General features: G+C 35.9%; 2 protein-coding genes and 1 long non-coding RNA gene across 3 annotated transcripts in view; all 3 read left to right on the top strand.

Annotated features, from left to right (window-relative positions):
* EFCAB13 (EF-hand calcium binding domain 13) overlaps positions 1-7,842 on the top strand; it is a 201,090-nt gene extending 193,248 nt beyond the window's left edge. Inside the window, exons 49-53 of the mRNA XM_087854723.1 lie at positions 4,118-4,171; positions 5,656-5,748; positions 6,210-6,263; positions 7,063-7,167; positions 7,778-7,842. Coding sequence (XP_087710849.1) covers positions 4,118-4,171; positions 5,656-5,748; positions 6,210-6,263; positions 7,063-7,167; positions 7,778-7,842 — 371 coding nt within the window. The remainder of the gene's footprint in view (positions 1-4,117; positions 4,172-5,655; positions 5,749-6,209; positions 6,264-7,062; positions 7,168-7,777) is intronic.
* A 605-nt stretch (positions 7,843-8,447) lies between these two features.
* On the top strand, positions 8,448-15,882 carry LOC148107938 (uncharacterized). The gene is made up of 4 exons (XR_015721268.1): positions 8,448-8,559; positions 9,437-9,490; positions 12,008-12,112; positions 15,828-15,882. It is a non-coding gene; the product is annotated as an uncharacterized LOC148107938 (long non-coding RNA).
* Positions 15,883-16,471: 589 nt separating this feature from the next.
* LOC123803164 (EF-hand calcium-binding domain-containing protein 13-like) overlaps positions 16,472-16,898 on the top strand; it is a 45,342-nt gene continuing 44,915 nt past the window's right edge. The window contains 1 exon segment of the mRNA XM_087854722.1: positions 16,472-16,566. Coding sequence (XP_087710848.1) covers positions 16,506-16,566 — 61 coding nt within the window. The 5' untranslated portion in view covers positions 16,472-16,505.

Genomic DNA, 16,898 nt, shown 5'->3' with positions numbered 1-16,898 from the left:
GCCATTCTGACCCAGAATAGATGAAGTCTCTGTGTGAAGACCACAGGGTCACCTTACACAACAGAAGCATCTAAATTATGAAACATCTCCAGAGAGTTGTATAGCCTGTGTTACATTTCCAGTGAGCCATGCCTCATGAGTCATGGGTTCTATTTACTGTAGGTAATTCTTAGCCAGAGACATACTGTTAAGGGCATTTCAAACATAAAGTCTCTTCCCATAGCAAATATCATTAGTCTGTTTATCTGGAGGACCATTTGACAGGGATATTAAACTGGGTTATTTGCCTTCTTTTCTTTCCTCCAAGAGCATCTCCTCAGTAAGGGAAGTTAATGAATTATAGACCATCTGCTTTAACACTTTCCTCTCAGAAATATTTAATATAAAATATTTAATTTAATATAAAATTTTCAGAATCCCAGTGGGGTGTTATTATAAGAGCTTATAAATGATATAAAAGAAAAAATGAAAGAAAAAATGCCCAACTATAGCCAAGAAAACTATGAAAAAAGAAAACTAGAATGGAGATTTGCCTTACCATGTATTAGCACTTACTATAAAACACCTTAATCAATATAAAATTTCATTGGCAAGTAATAAATAAGTAGACTCAACAAAATAGAGAGTTAAAAAATAGATCCCAGTATAATAGCTATCTTGATATATTTTAAAGAATGATTTTCAAATAGTATTGGCTATCTGTCTAAAAGAAAAAAATTAGAAATCACCTTACCTAACAATATAAACAAAAATACTTTCTATGTGAATCGAAGCTCTAAATATAAAACATAAATAAATAAAAATATTAGGAAAAATTGGGGGAATATTTTATAACATTAGGTTGAGGGAGACTCTCTAAAATAACACAGTTACCCAGAAGCAGGAAAAGAAAAAAAAAATCCCTGAGTTTGTGTTGTTTTAGATTAAACATATAAAGGAGATCATACAGTATTTGCTTTTCTCTGTCTGATTTATTTCACTTAGCCCTCAAGGTCTATCCATATTATTGCAAACGGTAGATTTTCTTATTTATAACTGAATACTATTCCATTGTATATATACACAGCATTTTCTTTATCCATTCATCCATTGTTATATGCTTAGGTTGTTTCCATGTCTTTGCTATTATAAATTATGCTACAATGGATGTGGGGATGCAGCTGTCTCTTCAAGATAGTGATTTTGTTTACTTTGGTTTTATATACAGAACTATAATTGCCAGATCATATGGTAGTTCTATTTTAATTTTTTGAGGAACCTTCATACTCTTCACATTGGCTGCACCAATTTTCACTTTCACCAACAGCGTACAAGGATTCCCTTTTCCCCCACATCCTTGCCAGTACTTGTTATCTCTTGTCTTTTTGATACTAGCCATTCTAACAGGTGTGAGGTGATATCCCATTGTGGTTTTGATTCGCATCTCCCTGATGACTAGTGAGGATGAGCCACCCCCTCGTGGACTTGTTGGCTATTTGAATATCTTTTTTGGAAAAATGTCTTTTCAGGTGCTTCACCCATTTTTAAGTTGTATTATTTTATTTTTTTGCTATTGAGGTATATCAGTTCCCTATATAGTTTGTGTATTAACCTCTTACCAGATACATGGTTTGTAAATATTTTCTTCCATTCTATAGGTTGCCTTTTTGCTTTGTTGATTGTTTCTTTTGCTGTATGGAGAAGATTTTCAGTCTGATGTAGTCCCTCTTGTTTATTTTTTATGTTGTTGCTTGTGCTTTAGGCGTCACATCCAAAAAAATCATTGCCAAGACTAACATCAAAGAGCTTTTTCTCTGTTTCCCTTGGGAGTTTTATGGTTTCAGGTCTTACATTTAAGTCTTTGATTCATTTTGAGTTAATTTTTGTAAATGATCTAAGACAAAAGTCTAATCTCATTCTTTGGCACGTGAATATCCAGTTTTCCCAGATCCATTTAATGAAGACACTTTCTTTTCTCCATTGAGTATTCTTGGCTCCCTTGTCCAATATTAGTTGGCCATGTATGTATGAGTTTATATTTAGGCCCTTAATTTTCTTTCATTGGTCTAAGTGTGTGTGTTTTATGCCAATACCATACTGTTTTTATTACTATAGATTTGTAATATAGTTTGAAATAAAAAAGTGTGATCCTCCAGCTTTGTTCTTCTGAGGATTAGTTTGGCTTTGTGGTTCCAAATGAATTTTAGGATTATGTTTTATGTATCTGCAAAAAATGCCATTGTAATCCCAATGAGAATTGCATTGAATTTATAGGAGGTTTTGGCTTAGTATGGACATTTAAGCATTATTAATTCTTCTGATCTATGAACGCAGGATATCTTTCCGTTTATTGGGTGTCTCTTCCAAATTTATTCCTGAGCACTTTATTGTTTGTGGTGCTATTGTAAATGAGATTGTTCTCTTTATTTCTTTTTCTGGTAATTCATTATTAGTGTATAGAAACACCACTGATTTTTGTATGTTGATTTTATATCCTGCATCTTTACTTGAATTCATTGATTAAATCTAACAGGTTTTGGGGGGTTTGGTTGAGACTTTAGGATTTTCTGTATATAATGTCATCTGCAAACAGACAATTTTACTCTTCCTTCCTGGTTCTGATGCCTTTCATTTCCTTTTCTTGCCTAATTGTCCTGGCTAAGACTTCCAGTACTATGTGGAATAGAAGTGGTGAGCATGAGCACCCTTGTCTTTTTTTTTTTTTTTTAAAGATTTTATTTATTTATTAGACAGAGAGAGACAGCCAGCGAGAGAGGGAACACAAGCAGGGGGAGGGGGAGAGGAAGAAGCAGGCTCATAGCGGAAGAGCCCGATGTGGGACTCGATCCCAGAACGCCGGGATCAGGCCCTGAGCCGAAGGCAGACGCTTAACCGCTGTGCCACCCAGGCGCCCCTGAGCACCCTTGTCTTATTCCTGATTTAGAGAAAAGGCTTTCAACCTTTCACTATTGAGTATGATGTTAGGTGTGGGTTTGTCTGCAGATGGGCAGAGCCAATGGCTGGGCTGTTCACTCAGCGCTGCTGCAAGAGGAACTGTAGGGTGACCTACACAGTCTCTGGATCTTCAGGGGGCCTGAAGTTGGGAACAACCTATGTCACCATCTTGATGACATTACTCGATATCAATACAAATGTAATTTTGTAATAATAAAAGTAATTATAATTTAAAGAAGGTTAAAATAAAATGCAAATTAGGGGCGCCTGGGTGGCACAGCAGTTAAGCGTCTGCCTTTGGCTCAGGGCGTGATCCCAGCGACCTGGGATCGAGTCCCACATCAGGCTCTTCTGCTATGAGCCTGCTTCTTCCTCTCCCACTCCCCCTGCTTGTGTTCCCTCTCTCGCTGGTTGTCTCTATCTCTGTCGAATAAATAAATAAAATCTTTAAAAAAAATAATAAAAAAAAATAAAATGCAAATTGGTCTGTATCATTCCTGAACTTATAACCGCTCAATGATTCTAGTAGGTAAAGGCTAAGCTTCTTAAAATTGCTTACGAATCCCTCCATAATCTGAGCCCAATCTGCCTCTCTTATATGAACTTTCCTCTTCCAAACCCATACTTTATTTTTCATGCTGAACTGACTATAGTTCTCCATACATTGCTTATTATACATTGTGTATATTGTGCCTAGGTTTTGTGGTGAGTTGTTTTGTTTTGTTTTGTTTTTACATTTCTCAGACTCTCTTCCATGTAGAAGTCTCTTTCTATGCATTCCCCTTTCCTTTAGTTAAAGTCTTGATATTTTAACTTGCTCACGCACTACATACTCCAGGATGCAATCATTTTAACACCCTAGTTTGCAATAGTGATTCCTGTGTGAGCTGTGACACTCATGGCTCATGGCAACACCTGAAAGGTTACCAGATAGCTGACCAATACCAATGATCCAGGAACACTAGGAAAAGATTCTTCTTTGTGCAAACTCCAAAATTCAAGACATCTTTTTGCCAATATGTAGATCAGCTTAAATTCCTGAAATTCAGAGATTTAATGAAACTATGGGCAAAATTATGATATTAATGGAACTTATCTGGAATTTTCCATCAATCTGCATCCTTTATATATGCTTTTGGAGCTCATAACATTGATTACATATCTCAATTGTCCCTTTTCATAGCTGTTGGAAAAGCTGATCTGAGTCAAGTGATGGATAGAGTGAAAGCTGTTACAGGTGAGTGAGAAGTTAATGTAAACATAGGATCTAATTTTTATAGTAACTATTTTCTTCATGCCTTAATTGATATGCTAATTCTATCATTTTTACCTCCTGTTTGTTTAATATTTTCTTATCCAGTAGTCCAAAAGTTGGAATATTTTCTGATATGTTTTCCACTAATACACTTCATTTTCCTTATTTTAAGACAGCCAAAGTCTACAATGAAAGGTGAAATGATCTTTGGAAAAGACCCTGGTAGTCACTTAAAGAAGAGATGATATGTTCTTTATGTCAGTAGAATTATTAAGATACATTGTTTGCAGTTTGCTAATTAACAAAAGAGATATAATACCCATTTCTTTTTTTTTAATAATTTTTATTTTGTTATATTAGTCACCATACAGTACATCCCCAGTTTTTGATGCAATGTTCCATGATTCATTATTTGCATATAACACCCAGTGCACCATGCAATATGTGTCCTCCTTAATACCCATCACTGGCCCATCCCAATCCCCCACCCCTCTCCCCTCTGAAGCCCTCAGTTTGTTTCCCAGCACCCGCAGTCTCTCGTGGTTCATTCCCCCTTCTGTTTACCCCCACCTTCATTCTTTCCTTACTTCTCCTACTGATTTCTTATCATTGTCATTTTGAGTATGTTAGTCCAAGCCTTTCAAGAAGCAGGATTAAATGTGAAAGACATTATTAAGAGAAATGCCTGCCTAAGAGAAAATAAGGAGGGAAGGTAAAAATGCTAGGAGGCTGTCAGACTATGATGCAAATCTGAAGTGAAGGAAAGAGGAAGAAAAGGTTGGGTGGAAGCATCCTAGATTGCCATGCAGTGATGAAGGTCTGGCAATACTGCTTTCAAGAATCCTCTGGTTAGGGGCACCTGGGTGGCTCAGTCAGTTAAGCATCTGCCTTTGGCTAAGTCACAATCTTGGGGTCCTGGGATCCAGCCCTGCATCAGGCTTCCTGCTCAGTGGGGTGTCTGCTTCTCCCTCTGCTCCTCCATCCCACTCGTGCTCTGTCCCTCTCTCCCTCAAATAAATAAATAAAATCTGTAAAAAAAAAAAAAAAAAAAGAATCCTCTGGTTAAAGTCATCATCCCATATCACCCAGGAACAGGGCTCCCTTAGGAGCTGCACCCAGCCCTTGACCAGTGCCAATGGTAGGTATAGACTTTGTGCAAAAAACACAGATTAATTTCAAAGCAGAAGATGGGGTGCTTGGTTAATTATGTTCTCCATAGTTGGAAATCCTGCAGGTACATTATCATGGTTACCAGTGAGATATCGCCCTCTCTTATTTCCCTTTAGAAAACCAATTATGTTTCTGTGAATGACATTACCTCTGTGTATTTGGTCAGAGCTCAGCGATCCTCACTTTCCCCGGCTCATACTCATTTTGTATGGTCATCATAATTTAGTTTTATTATTTGCAATCATTTGATTGTACTTTAATTCCATGGATGTCATTATTTTAATCTTTTTATTAAGGAGAAAAGGCTGATCTCAACTGTTCTGAAAACTTGGGGATAGAACTTGAAGATAAAGAATGCTTGGACCTAATGAAATGTCTTCCTTCTAAGGGTAAGCGTTTTAAATACTTGATGTAACCAAAAAAAGACTTTAGATTTCTGTGTCTGTGAGAACCTCTAAAATTATCTCCATTTCCTTAGTTCCAGGAAATAGAAAGTCCATCTCAAAAAAAATTTTTTTAGAATGTCCATTTATACCTGAAATGAATCCCTATCTACACAGTTTTAGATTGGGAAACAACATTTCCATTATGATGAGTGTTATTATCAAGAATGAAAACAAAAGGGTTAATCTGGGATTTGTGGAGGAAATAGATTGTTTAGAAGTGAAGAAAGCAGGATTGGGTAGAAAAAAAGAGGTGTGTGTGCTAGTAAATGCTTGATGTGCTAATTTTCTCTCAAATTTTATTATGAGAAAGTTCTAGTGAAAACTCTTGAAAAGCCATTTATCCTAAGAGTATCCTAGTGATTTTCCACATTTCTCTGTGACTTAAATTCTGCCTTTTCTTGTAGATGATGACAAGATCTTTCAAAACAGGTTGCTAGAAGTCGTGAAGTCTCTAAAAGGTATGTAAGCATCATAAAGGAAGTGCAGACAAATATGGCATCTTTGCATTTATACTCTTTCCAAGATATTAGTGCATGCTGCTATTTCTCATATACACTGATTGTAAATTATGCTTCCACTGAAGATCACGTTTCACTTTAGGAGCCAATCTTTTACTTTATATCTAGGAAGAAAAGTCTTGCACTTTCTCAAGATTTTTCCAAACTTTTCAAGAAAACAAATATTAGATTTCAAGTCTGCATAGCAACATGTAACAGAAAAAATTAACACTGACTCAGGGAATTTAATCAGCTGCTGATAAATATTAAACTGGGAGTTGGGTCATCGAATTAAATATTGTTACTACTTTACTTCTGAACAAATAACAAAATATTGTTTGGAAATAAAACATGTTCCTCCAGAACTAGAATTCACTTAGCATTTATTCAGTGCTGTTTAAAACTTTGTGTTTTATAGTCTGGTCCTCAAGACAAGTCTCAAGAGAAGTGACCTTAATTCTAATGTCATAGTTGGCTTTCTCTATAAACATAAGATTCTTAGTCTCTTGTTCTAAAATTGATGGTTTTCTTTTTTTTTTTTACACTTTACAACAAGCATTATTAACCATTCTACCAGGGGGGGGGCGGGGTCTGTGAATAGGTTTTAGAGAATACATGACCCCCCTGAAATTGTACACAATCTTTGTGAACACGGACATATACTTCATGAAATTCACAACAGGGTATGTGTCTGTAAAAGATTTAAGAACCTCCTTTTCGGAGTTACATCATTTTCTTCACAGACTGTCTCTTTCCTTAGATGGGAAAGTCAATGTCAACGACTTGAATGCTCTGCTGGATAATATGGGAATCAAGATCTCAGATAAGGAACTTAAGGCTCTGACTAAAAATCTCCTTGCTGATGGTGAGCAAGTTGTCAGATACCATAGTTACATGCTGGGAGAGATTATAAGAACCATAGCCAGTGGTCCGAGGGAAAGGGGCCTTAGGAATAATAATCTACCCTGATAATAATCAAGAAGCTATAAATATGGGCAAAACATGTAACCAGCATATAAGCAGGCAGTTACTAACATCAACATGAAAACATTGCACTTTGTATGTATGTCTTTTATGCTCTTTACCCATATTATGTTCACTAGAAAACAGTCTTCCACATTTTGAATAGAAAAATGCAGGCAACTTAGATGATGGTACTTTTGAACTTCTTCCCATTTTTTACTAACACATATGGGTTTGAAATATGATAGAACTATATGTAAAACTTCCATTATTGAAATGGTATATTTTTATACTTAAGCTTTTCTTTCTAATATTAAGGAAGACAATAAAAATTGAATAAATCAATAGCCTAGAAAAATATTATTCAGTAAATATTTCTTGAGTAAGCATATGTAAGGCACTTAAGATAGTGCCTGGCACAAAGTAAATGAGGATTTATTATCTTTACTCCCATGTTGTCTTTCACTGTATTTTGTATCTTTTTTATCTTAGTGTGACTTTTTCTCCTACAGTTGATAGAAGGATTTCACTAAAAAGACCGATGAATGAAGTGAAAGCTAATTTTACAGGTAAATGAGAAGTAAGGTAAATCTAGGGGTTTAGTCCTTTATATTAGTTTTTCTCGGTGGCATTTCTAGTATCTTACTAAATTCTGATGTTTCATTATTAAGTACATGCTTCTAAGGCCCCTTGGATTGGCATTAGGAAGACTTCTCAGTAGAATACAAGACTATATATCAATTTTAAATCCTAAATTTTCTGTTGCTTATGCAAGTGATATGCTTCATGTCACAAATGTTTAAATGAACATCATCTAGAAATGTACATGGGGAGGCTTAGAATTGATTGAGATAATGTATTCACTGAAATCAATAATTATCACCAAAACAGTCAAATGTTTTTGAAGAATAATTTAGATATGGATCTGCATTATCTTAATTCACTCATCAGATTTTATTCTGGAAGTTGTCTTTTCCAACTTTAGAAAAAACTTTCTTTAATTTATATTACATATGGTATTTTATAAATACCAAAAGTCATGTTCAGTGGTTCTGCACTTGAGAATATCTTTGCCTAACTCTTCATCTGGAAACTGGGATATCATTAAGCTGCAGAGAGCATATTTTATAACTTGAGATAATATGAGAGTACCTAAAGCTTGTACATGTACGATCCCCTCTCTTGAAAGGTGAGAAGATTGATTCTAGTGACCTGAAAAATTTCCTGGGAAGCCTGGGGATTGAGCTCACAGATAAGGAAAAAGAGAAGCTGCTGAAAACACTGCCAGCTGATGGTGAGCTATCACAGAGGTGCCATGGTCTTTTGTGGGTCTTTAAGTCTGCGTAAATATCTCCAATTTCATTTCTGTTTATTTTCCTCCAAAAGTGCAAGAGAAAAAATATTAAATTGAGTTCCAAGTTATATAGAAACCTGTCTTAGAATTTATAATAGAAGTTAAGTAACCCTTCAAACAAGAGTTCACATTAACAACTAAATATGTTGTTACCTGTCAAGCCCCTGATTTGTTTATATCATGAGAAGAGGAAAAAAAGAGAAAGATTGGAGATCCATGAAGAAAAAAACAAAGATAGGAAGCAGAAATAAAAAGAAAGGGGAGTTCTATATCATTTTACTCATGTGTGGAATTTAAGAAATAAAACAGATGAACATAGGGGAAGGGAAGGAAAAATAAAATAAGATAAAAAAACAGAGAAGAAGGCAAACCATAAGAGACTCTTAACTATAAGAAACAAACTGAAGGTTGGTGGAGGGGAGGTGCGTGGGGGGATTGGGTCACTAGGTGGTGGGCATTAAGGAGGGTGATTGATGGAATGAGCTCGTTATATGCAACCGATGAATCACTAAATTCTACCCCTGGAACTAATACATTAATACACTGTATGTTAACTAAGTTGAATTTAAATTTTAAAAAATTGAAAGAAAAAGGGAAGCTATACTCATGTTTGAGCAAGTAGACTCCCTCAGGTACTGGAATAGGAAGGTTTGTCACCATGAGAGAAGTTTCTGTTTCCAAACTTTGCTATGTAAGATGAAATAAACTAAAAATTAGAGACAACTCTTCTTAAAATGTTATTTCTGAAATTACTTAATTCATGCCATTTTTGTGATTCCATGTTTCACTGTTACATGAATTATGGCTTTTCTTACAGCTGCTGGAAAGGTGTATCAAAATGGGTTGCTCAAGAGTATGAAGTCTCTCAATGGTAAGTAAGAAACCCAATTAAAGGTCGTATTGTCTGACATTCCCCAACTTGACACCATTCAATTTTGAATCCTTGCTCCTCACTTTGGTATCATTCCTTATTTATGATTCTTTCAGTCTATCCACATTTTAACTGATAAGGGCTTATATTTTATCTTGTAGGAAATTCCATATGCTCTTACATTGTTTTTCAACTCTGAACACCCCTCCCCCACAAAAAAAGTCAAACCTAGGAAGTCACAGCATAAGTGAGGGGTTAGCCTTATTCAAAGGATTTGGCCAGCTCGATGCGTAGCTAATATAGAAACTCAGGCAAAAAAAATTAAAATATATATATATATATTCATGTGTGTGTATATATATATATATATATGTATGTATGTGTATATATATGTAATATAACATATATATATATATATCCCCTATTTATTGCATACAAGTATTAGATTGGTTGTCTGCAGTTTCACTTGCTTAACTTGTTTTGTTACATAGGTTTGTTACTAAGACAAGCTCTAATTTTAACTATTTTTTTGACTTTGAATACTTGGACAAGTCTGTTTGGGATTTTAGCTTCGTTGGAAGGTAATTATACAGAGACACAAAATACATTTTTCTTTTTTGTTCTATTTTATTTTAATAGGATTTATGATTATTATATCCATTAGGGCTTGGTTAGGGAAGCAAAATCACTATGAGTGACATGGAATAAGAGATTTATTATAAAGATTAGATTTTATGCAATTGTGAGAGCTGGTGCAGAAGTCTGTGAAAGCTGTCACCCCCACTTTTGGTGGTGGGCCTAAGGTCCTGAAATCACTGTAGTCAGCAAGGCCAGCACCCAGGAGGAAAAACTGATATGAAAGAGTTGGGGAGAACAAGAAAAAACTAGAACCAATGAGGACAAACTGGAATCCATGTCTATCTTATTTTCCCCACCCTTAAGAATATAAGTGACCTGAGAAAGAAACTGGCATCTGTCTCCATGGAGATGTACATGTGCTTAGCCTAAGACAAGGAGAAGTGGCAAGAGCCAGAAGATCTGGATGCCTGGCTTCTACCCTATGCCAACAAGGCAATCCAGAAGATTAAGAGCAATATCATGGGCTGTAATGGCACCTGGAACCCGACACTGACCTTTATTTATTTATTTATTTATTTATTTATTTATTTATTTATTTTTGGTAATTTTTTTTTTGAGAGAGAGAAAGAGAGCGTGTGTGAACTGGGGCAGGAATGGGGGTGGGGGGTAGGAGCAGAGAAAGAGGCAGTGAGTCTTAGGCTCGATCTCACAACCCTGAGATCATGACCTGAGCCAAAATCAAGAGTCAGATACTTAACCAACTGAGCCACCCAGGGACCCCCGACACTGCCCTTTAGAGTATAGGAGTAGCTGCTTCACTTTTGCCTTCCAAATGTCATGCAAAATTTTCTGTGGCAGGCCAGAACTCTATAGGGAAGGGAAGTCCTAGAATATAATTCCAGTTTAGCCAATTTGACACAGTAACAGTCTACGTTATCTTCCTCTTGGCAACTTCGCATCCATGTATACATCTTTTAGCCTCTCTTATATTTCTAAAGAAAACAGTAATAACAATTTCTCATACAACCAAAACTATGCTAACCCTCTTCTCAGAAGATGTTACAAAATCCCAGCTATCACTCTATCCATCTCTAGGTTATGTTTATTTTCTAATTGACTCACATTCTTCCTTGACATCCTATAATTTGAACAATGATACATAAGGCTAACTACTGTTCACAAATCTTACGTAAATGTGGGGAAATGGGGGAGGAGATAAAAAGAAAAGAATTGGTTAAAATACTCACAAATACATCTATATCAAAAAATATAGAAATACTCATAACTATTACAATCTTGTGCAGTCCTTTAGCAACTGGTCATGTGGTTGTAGCTGGTATTTATCTTTCTTTTCCCATTGCCATTTCATATTGCTCTTTCTCTCACCAAGCACTTTGGCTGCTCCTACCTCATTACCTGGTAGGTGATCCTAAATTTTGTTCCTCAAGGATAAGGGCCATTATCAGACTTGTCTATATTGTATTGGGTTAATTTACAATTAACTTTAATCGCAGGACAAGGGGATACCAGCAGGTGTCCTAGATTCTAGACCTATTTATCTCTGTCCCAACTGTGTATTAGCAGCAGCCCAGTTTCCCGATGGTCAGAATAAATCACGCCCACCAGGAAAGTCATCCCTTTCTTTACTTGTAGATTCGTAGCAACAGGAAGCCAGAGTGGCTCAGATTCAGTTTTTTTTCTTCCTCAGTCAGTTGGTCATAGGATATTCTTTCCTTTATCAGCTTTATTGATACATAATTAACATATAACATGTAGGTTTAAAGTATATGGTGTGATGATTTGATACACTTATGTATTGTAAAATGATTACCACATTCATCTCCTCACCTTAAAAAACATATTAAATAAATAGAATATTGATATGCATGCAAAATTTTGGTATAATTTGGTATATTCCTATATTGTCTCTTTCCTAAGGGGGGAAGGTTCATGCAAACGACCTGGACAGTATTCTAAAAAAATTGGGAATTGAGCTCACAGAAGAGGAACTTGCAGATCTGTCAGAAAACCTACAAGCTGATGGTGAGCACTACAGATACTTTCAGAGCATCTTTTATTTTGCTTTATATCTGATATGTTTAATAATAGATTTATTTGACAGAGACATGTTAGAAAGGTTGGAGGAGAGCCCAATGTAATTTTTTTAATTAAAGCTTTTTAAAATTTTAATTCCAGTATAGTTAACATACAATGTTATGTTATTTCAGGTGTACAATATAGTAATTCAACAATTCTATACATTACTCAGTGTTCATCATGGTAAGTGTACTCTTCAATCCCCATCACACATTTCACCCACTCTCCCAACCCCCTCCCTCTGGTAACCACCAGTTTGTTCTCTATAATTAAGAGTCTATTTCTTGGTTTGTCTTTCTCCCTCCTTTTTTTTTTCCTTTGTTCATTTGTTTTGTTTCTTAAATTCCACAGGTGAGTGAAATCATACGGTATTTTTCTCTGGGTAACTGATTTCACTTAGCATTATACCCTCTAGCTCCATCCATGTTGTTGCAAATGGAAAGATTTCATCCTTTTTTATGGCTAAAAAAATTCCACTGTGTGTGTGTGTCACAGCTTCTTTATCCATTCATTTATGCATGGATACTTGGAGGAGAGCCTAATTTTAAAGTCAGAATAATCCTCGCCAGCATTTGTTGTTTCCTGTTTTGTTAATTTTTGCCATTCTAATTGGTGTAAGGTGGTATCTCATTGTGGTTTTGATTTGTATTTCCCTGATGGCTAATGATGGTAAGCATTTCTTCATGTGTCTGTTTGCCATTTGTATGTCTTCTTTGAAGAAGTGTCTGTTCATGTCTTCTGCCCATTTTTTGCCTGGGTTACTTGTTCTTTGATTGTTCAGTTTTGAGAAGTTCTTTACAGATCTTGGATATCAGCCCTTTATCTGTAATGTCATTTGCAAATATCTTCTCCCAATCCGTGGGTTGCCTCTTAGTTTTATTGACTGTTTTCCTTTGCTGTGCAGAAGCTTTTTATCTTGATGAAGTCCCAAAAGTTCATTCTTGCTTTTATTTCCTTTGCCTTTGGATGTGTGTCTTGAAAGAAGTTATTGTGGCCGATGTTGGAGAGGTTACTGCCTGTGTTGTCCTCTAGGATTTTGATGGATTCCTGTCTCACATTGAGGTCTTTCATCCATTTAGAGTTTATCTTTGTGATGGAGTTTATCTTTGTTTGTGGTGTAAGAGGATGGTCGAGTTTCATTCTTCTGTATATAGCTGTCCAATTTTCCCAGCATTGTTTATTGAAGAGACTGTCTTTTTTCCATTGGATATTTTATCCTGCTTTGTCGAAGATTAGTTGACCATAGAGTTGAGGGTCCGTATCTGGACTCTCTATTCTGTTCCATTGATCTATGTGTTTGTTTTTGTGCCAGTACCATGCTGTCTTGATGATCACAACTTTTTTTTAAAATATTTTTTTATTATGTTATGTTAGTCACCATACAGTATATCCTTAGTCTTTGATGTAGTGTTTCATGATTCATTATTTGTGTATAATTGATGATCACAACTTTGTAATATAGCTTGGAGTCTGGAATTGTGATGCCTCCAGCTTTGGTTTTCTTTTTCAACAATCCCCTGGCAATCCGGGGTCTTTTCTGGTTCCATACAAGTTTTAGGATTGTTTGTTCCAGTTCTTTGAAAAATGCCAATGGTATTTTAATAGGGATGGCATTGAAAGTGCAAATTGCTCTGGGCAGGATAGACATTTTAACAACGTTTATTCTTCCAATCCATGAGCATGGAATGCTTTTCCATCTTTTTGTGTCTTCCTCAATTTCTTTTGTAAGTGTTCTGTAGTTTCTTGAGTATAGATCCTTTACCTCTTTGGTTAGGTTTGTTCCTAAGTATCTTATGGTTTTTGTTGCTGTTGTGAATGGAATCAATTCCTTAATTTCTCTTTCTACAGTTACATTGTTAGTGTGTAGAAAATCAACTGATTTCTGTGCATTGATTTTGTATCCTGCCACATTGCTGAATTGCTGTATGAGTTCTAGTAATTTGGAGGTGGAGTCTTTTGGATTTTCCACATAAAGGATCATGTCATCTGCGAAGAGAGAGAATTTGACTTCTTCTTTGCCAATTTGGATGCCTTTTATTTCTTTTTGTTGTCTGATTGCTGAGGCTAGGACTTCTAGTACTATATTGAACAATAGTTGTGAGAGTAGGCATCCCTGTTGTGTTCCTGACCTTAAGGGAAAAGCTTGGAGAAAGGGGAACCCTGTTACACTGTTGGTGGGAATGCAAGTTGACACAGCCACTCTGGAACACAGTATGGAGTCTCCTCAAGATGTTAAAAATAGAACTATCCTACGACCCAGCAATTGTACTACTAGGTATTTATCCCAAAGATACAGATGTAGTGAAAAGAAGGGGCACATGCACCCCAATATTCATAGCAGCAATGGCCACAATAACCAAACTGTGGAAGAAGCCGAGATGCCCTATAACAGATGAATGGATAAAGAAGATGTGGTCCATATATACAATGGAATATTATTCAGCCATCAGAAAGGGTGAATACCCACCATTTGCATCAACATGGGTGAAACTGGAGGGGATTATGCTGAGTGAAGTAAGTCAAGCAGAGAAAGACAGTTATCACATGATTTCACTCATATGTGGAGCACAAATGATAGCATGGAGGACCACAGGGAAGGGAGGGAAATCTGAAGGGGGAGAAATCAGAGAGGAAGACCAACCATGAGAGACTATGGACCCCAGGAGACAAACTGAGGGTTTCAGAGGGGGAGGAGTGAGGGAGGGGTAACAGGGTGATGGGTATGAAGGAGGGCACATGCTGTGATGTGCACTGGGTGTTACACATAACTAATGAATCATGGAACACTACATCGAAAACTAATGATGTACTATACAGTGGCTAACTGAACATAATAAAAAATAAAGTCAGAGTAAGTCTTGGATCTTCATTATAATTAATCTAAAATAGCATCACCCTCCCCTATATATACGAAGAATTGCCGATAGTACTGTTGGGATTCTAATAGGTCTAGATAATAAGAAAGCAAAATAATAGGAATATGAAAATCTATTTATAGAGAAGTCAACAGGCCCATTCTTCTATCTCTCCTTCTGTCTTCTGAAATCTTCACTCTAAAATGAATTCAAAGATTCTTATCATAGTGCATGAGACCTTCAATCTCCATCTGCCCGTCTGGATATATCTTCTCTCATTTTCCTTCTGTTCAAGCCATGTTGAACTATTTGTAGTTTCACACACATAGCATGATACCCCTCTATTTTTCCCTTTTCTCAGCTTCTCCGTGTGAAGTCTTTTTAATCCGTCCATATTTCAGATCAACTGCTCTGATACAGTAATATAGTTCATGCATTATCTCCTGCAGGAAGCAATCTTAGAACATACCAAGCTAGATTAATGGTCCCTTCCTCAGCTGTTTGTTGGTACATGAAGTAATATTTCCAGAACACCTGGCCAACCCCAATAGTATCTTCAACTATGGTTTATAATGGCATACAAAACACTAGGAAGAGCACAATTTTCCAGACCCAGTTTCTAAGACATAAGAGACCTTTATATTAATGAAGATCATTTTAACTCCCTGAGATCCAGGCATTTAATAAATGGTCTCAAGTAAAATGAAAATATAGGGAATTTTTCATGGAATTGTTTCCACAAAATACATGTCTTAAATTTGCGTTCTCCACTTCTGACATTATTTGCATTGTGCCTGTTCTTGTAGCTAACGGGATGGTTGGTCTGAAAGAGGTGATGGATGGAGTAAAAGCTACTACAGGCAAGTGAGAAATTATCAATCCAAGAGATTTAGTATTTATAGTAATTATATTTTATCATTTTCCCTCAATTGCCATTTAATTATGGTATTTATTTCCTTATTCATTAAATTACTAGCAATTCATTTATTTTCTGGTATATTTTTTATATATATGTTTTGTTCTTCTTTCTTTTAGAACAGCCAAATCTATATTAGCAAAATAATATATGAAGTAAAATTTTGGTAACGATTACAGAAAACTTACAAAAATGAGACTAACAGATCTTACCTTATTTGATACAATTATTTGAATAAGTAATTTATAATAATTCTAATTGAATAGACAGATACATAATGTAAATTTCTGGGTTCAGAGTTCCCTTGCCATTGTCAATATGATCGTGACTTCTTTTGTTAGCATTTAGAGATCAAATTCTTTTTCTGTGGATGTCATAGTCAGTATACGTGGAGAGGTCTCATTGGCCTTCGTTCTTTAGTCTGTACATATTCAAGCTATGTAGCCATAGATTGATTTTCCCTATTTGGAATCCTTAGGTGATCCTTTAAACTCATGTATGTAATGGTGTCTGCCTTTTTTAAGGAGGAGAAGTTGATGCCAAAGATGTGAAAACTATTCTGAAAAACATGGGACTAGAGTTCACAGATAAGGAACGTTTGAAGCTGATGAAAAATCTGCCTTTCAATGGTAAGCATTTCAAATATTGATGTGACCTTAAAGGATTATATTAAGCTTTTTAAAAAAATTTTTATTTAAATTCCAGTTAGTCAACATACAGTGTAATATTAGTTTCAGGTGTAGAATTCAGTGATTCAACACTTCCATACATCACCCTGTGCTCATCACAAGCGCACTCCTTAATCCCCATCACCTATTTCACCCTTACCCCCACCCACCTCCCCTTTGGTGACCATCAGTTTGTTCTCTATAGTTAAGAGTCTGTTTCTTGTTCTTGCTCTCTTTTTCCCCCTACCTTCATTTGTTTTGTTTCCTTTTGAGCTTTTTTTAAAACTCAAACT

The sequence above is a fragment of the Ursus americanus genome, chromosome 23 (genome assembly GCF_024610735.1).
Source record: "Ursus americanus isolate L20-20 chromosome 23, mUrsAme1.1.p, whole genome shotgun sequence".
In the NCBI taxonomy this organism is placed as follows: domain Eukaryota; kingdom Metazoa; phylum Chordata; class Mammalia; order Carnivora; family Ursidae; genus Ursus; species Ursus americanus.
The sequence above is the reverse complement of the archived record's forward strand: the minus strand, read 5'-3'. Positions and strand labels throughout refer to the sequence as shown.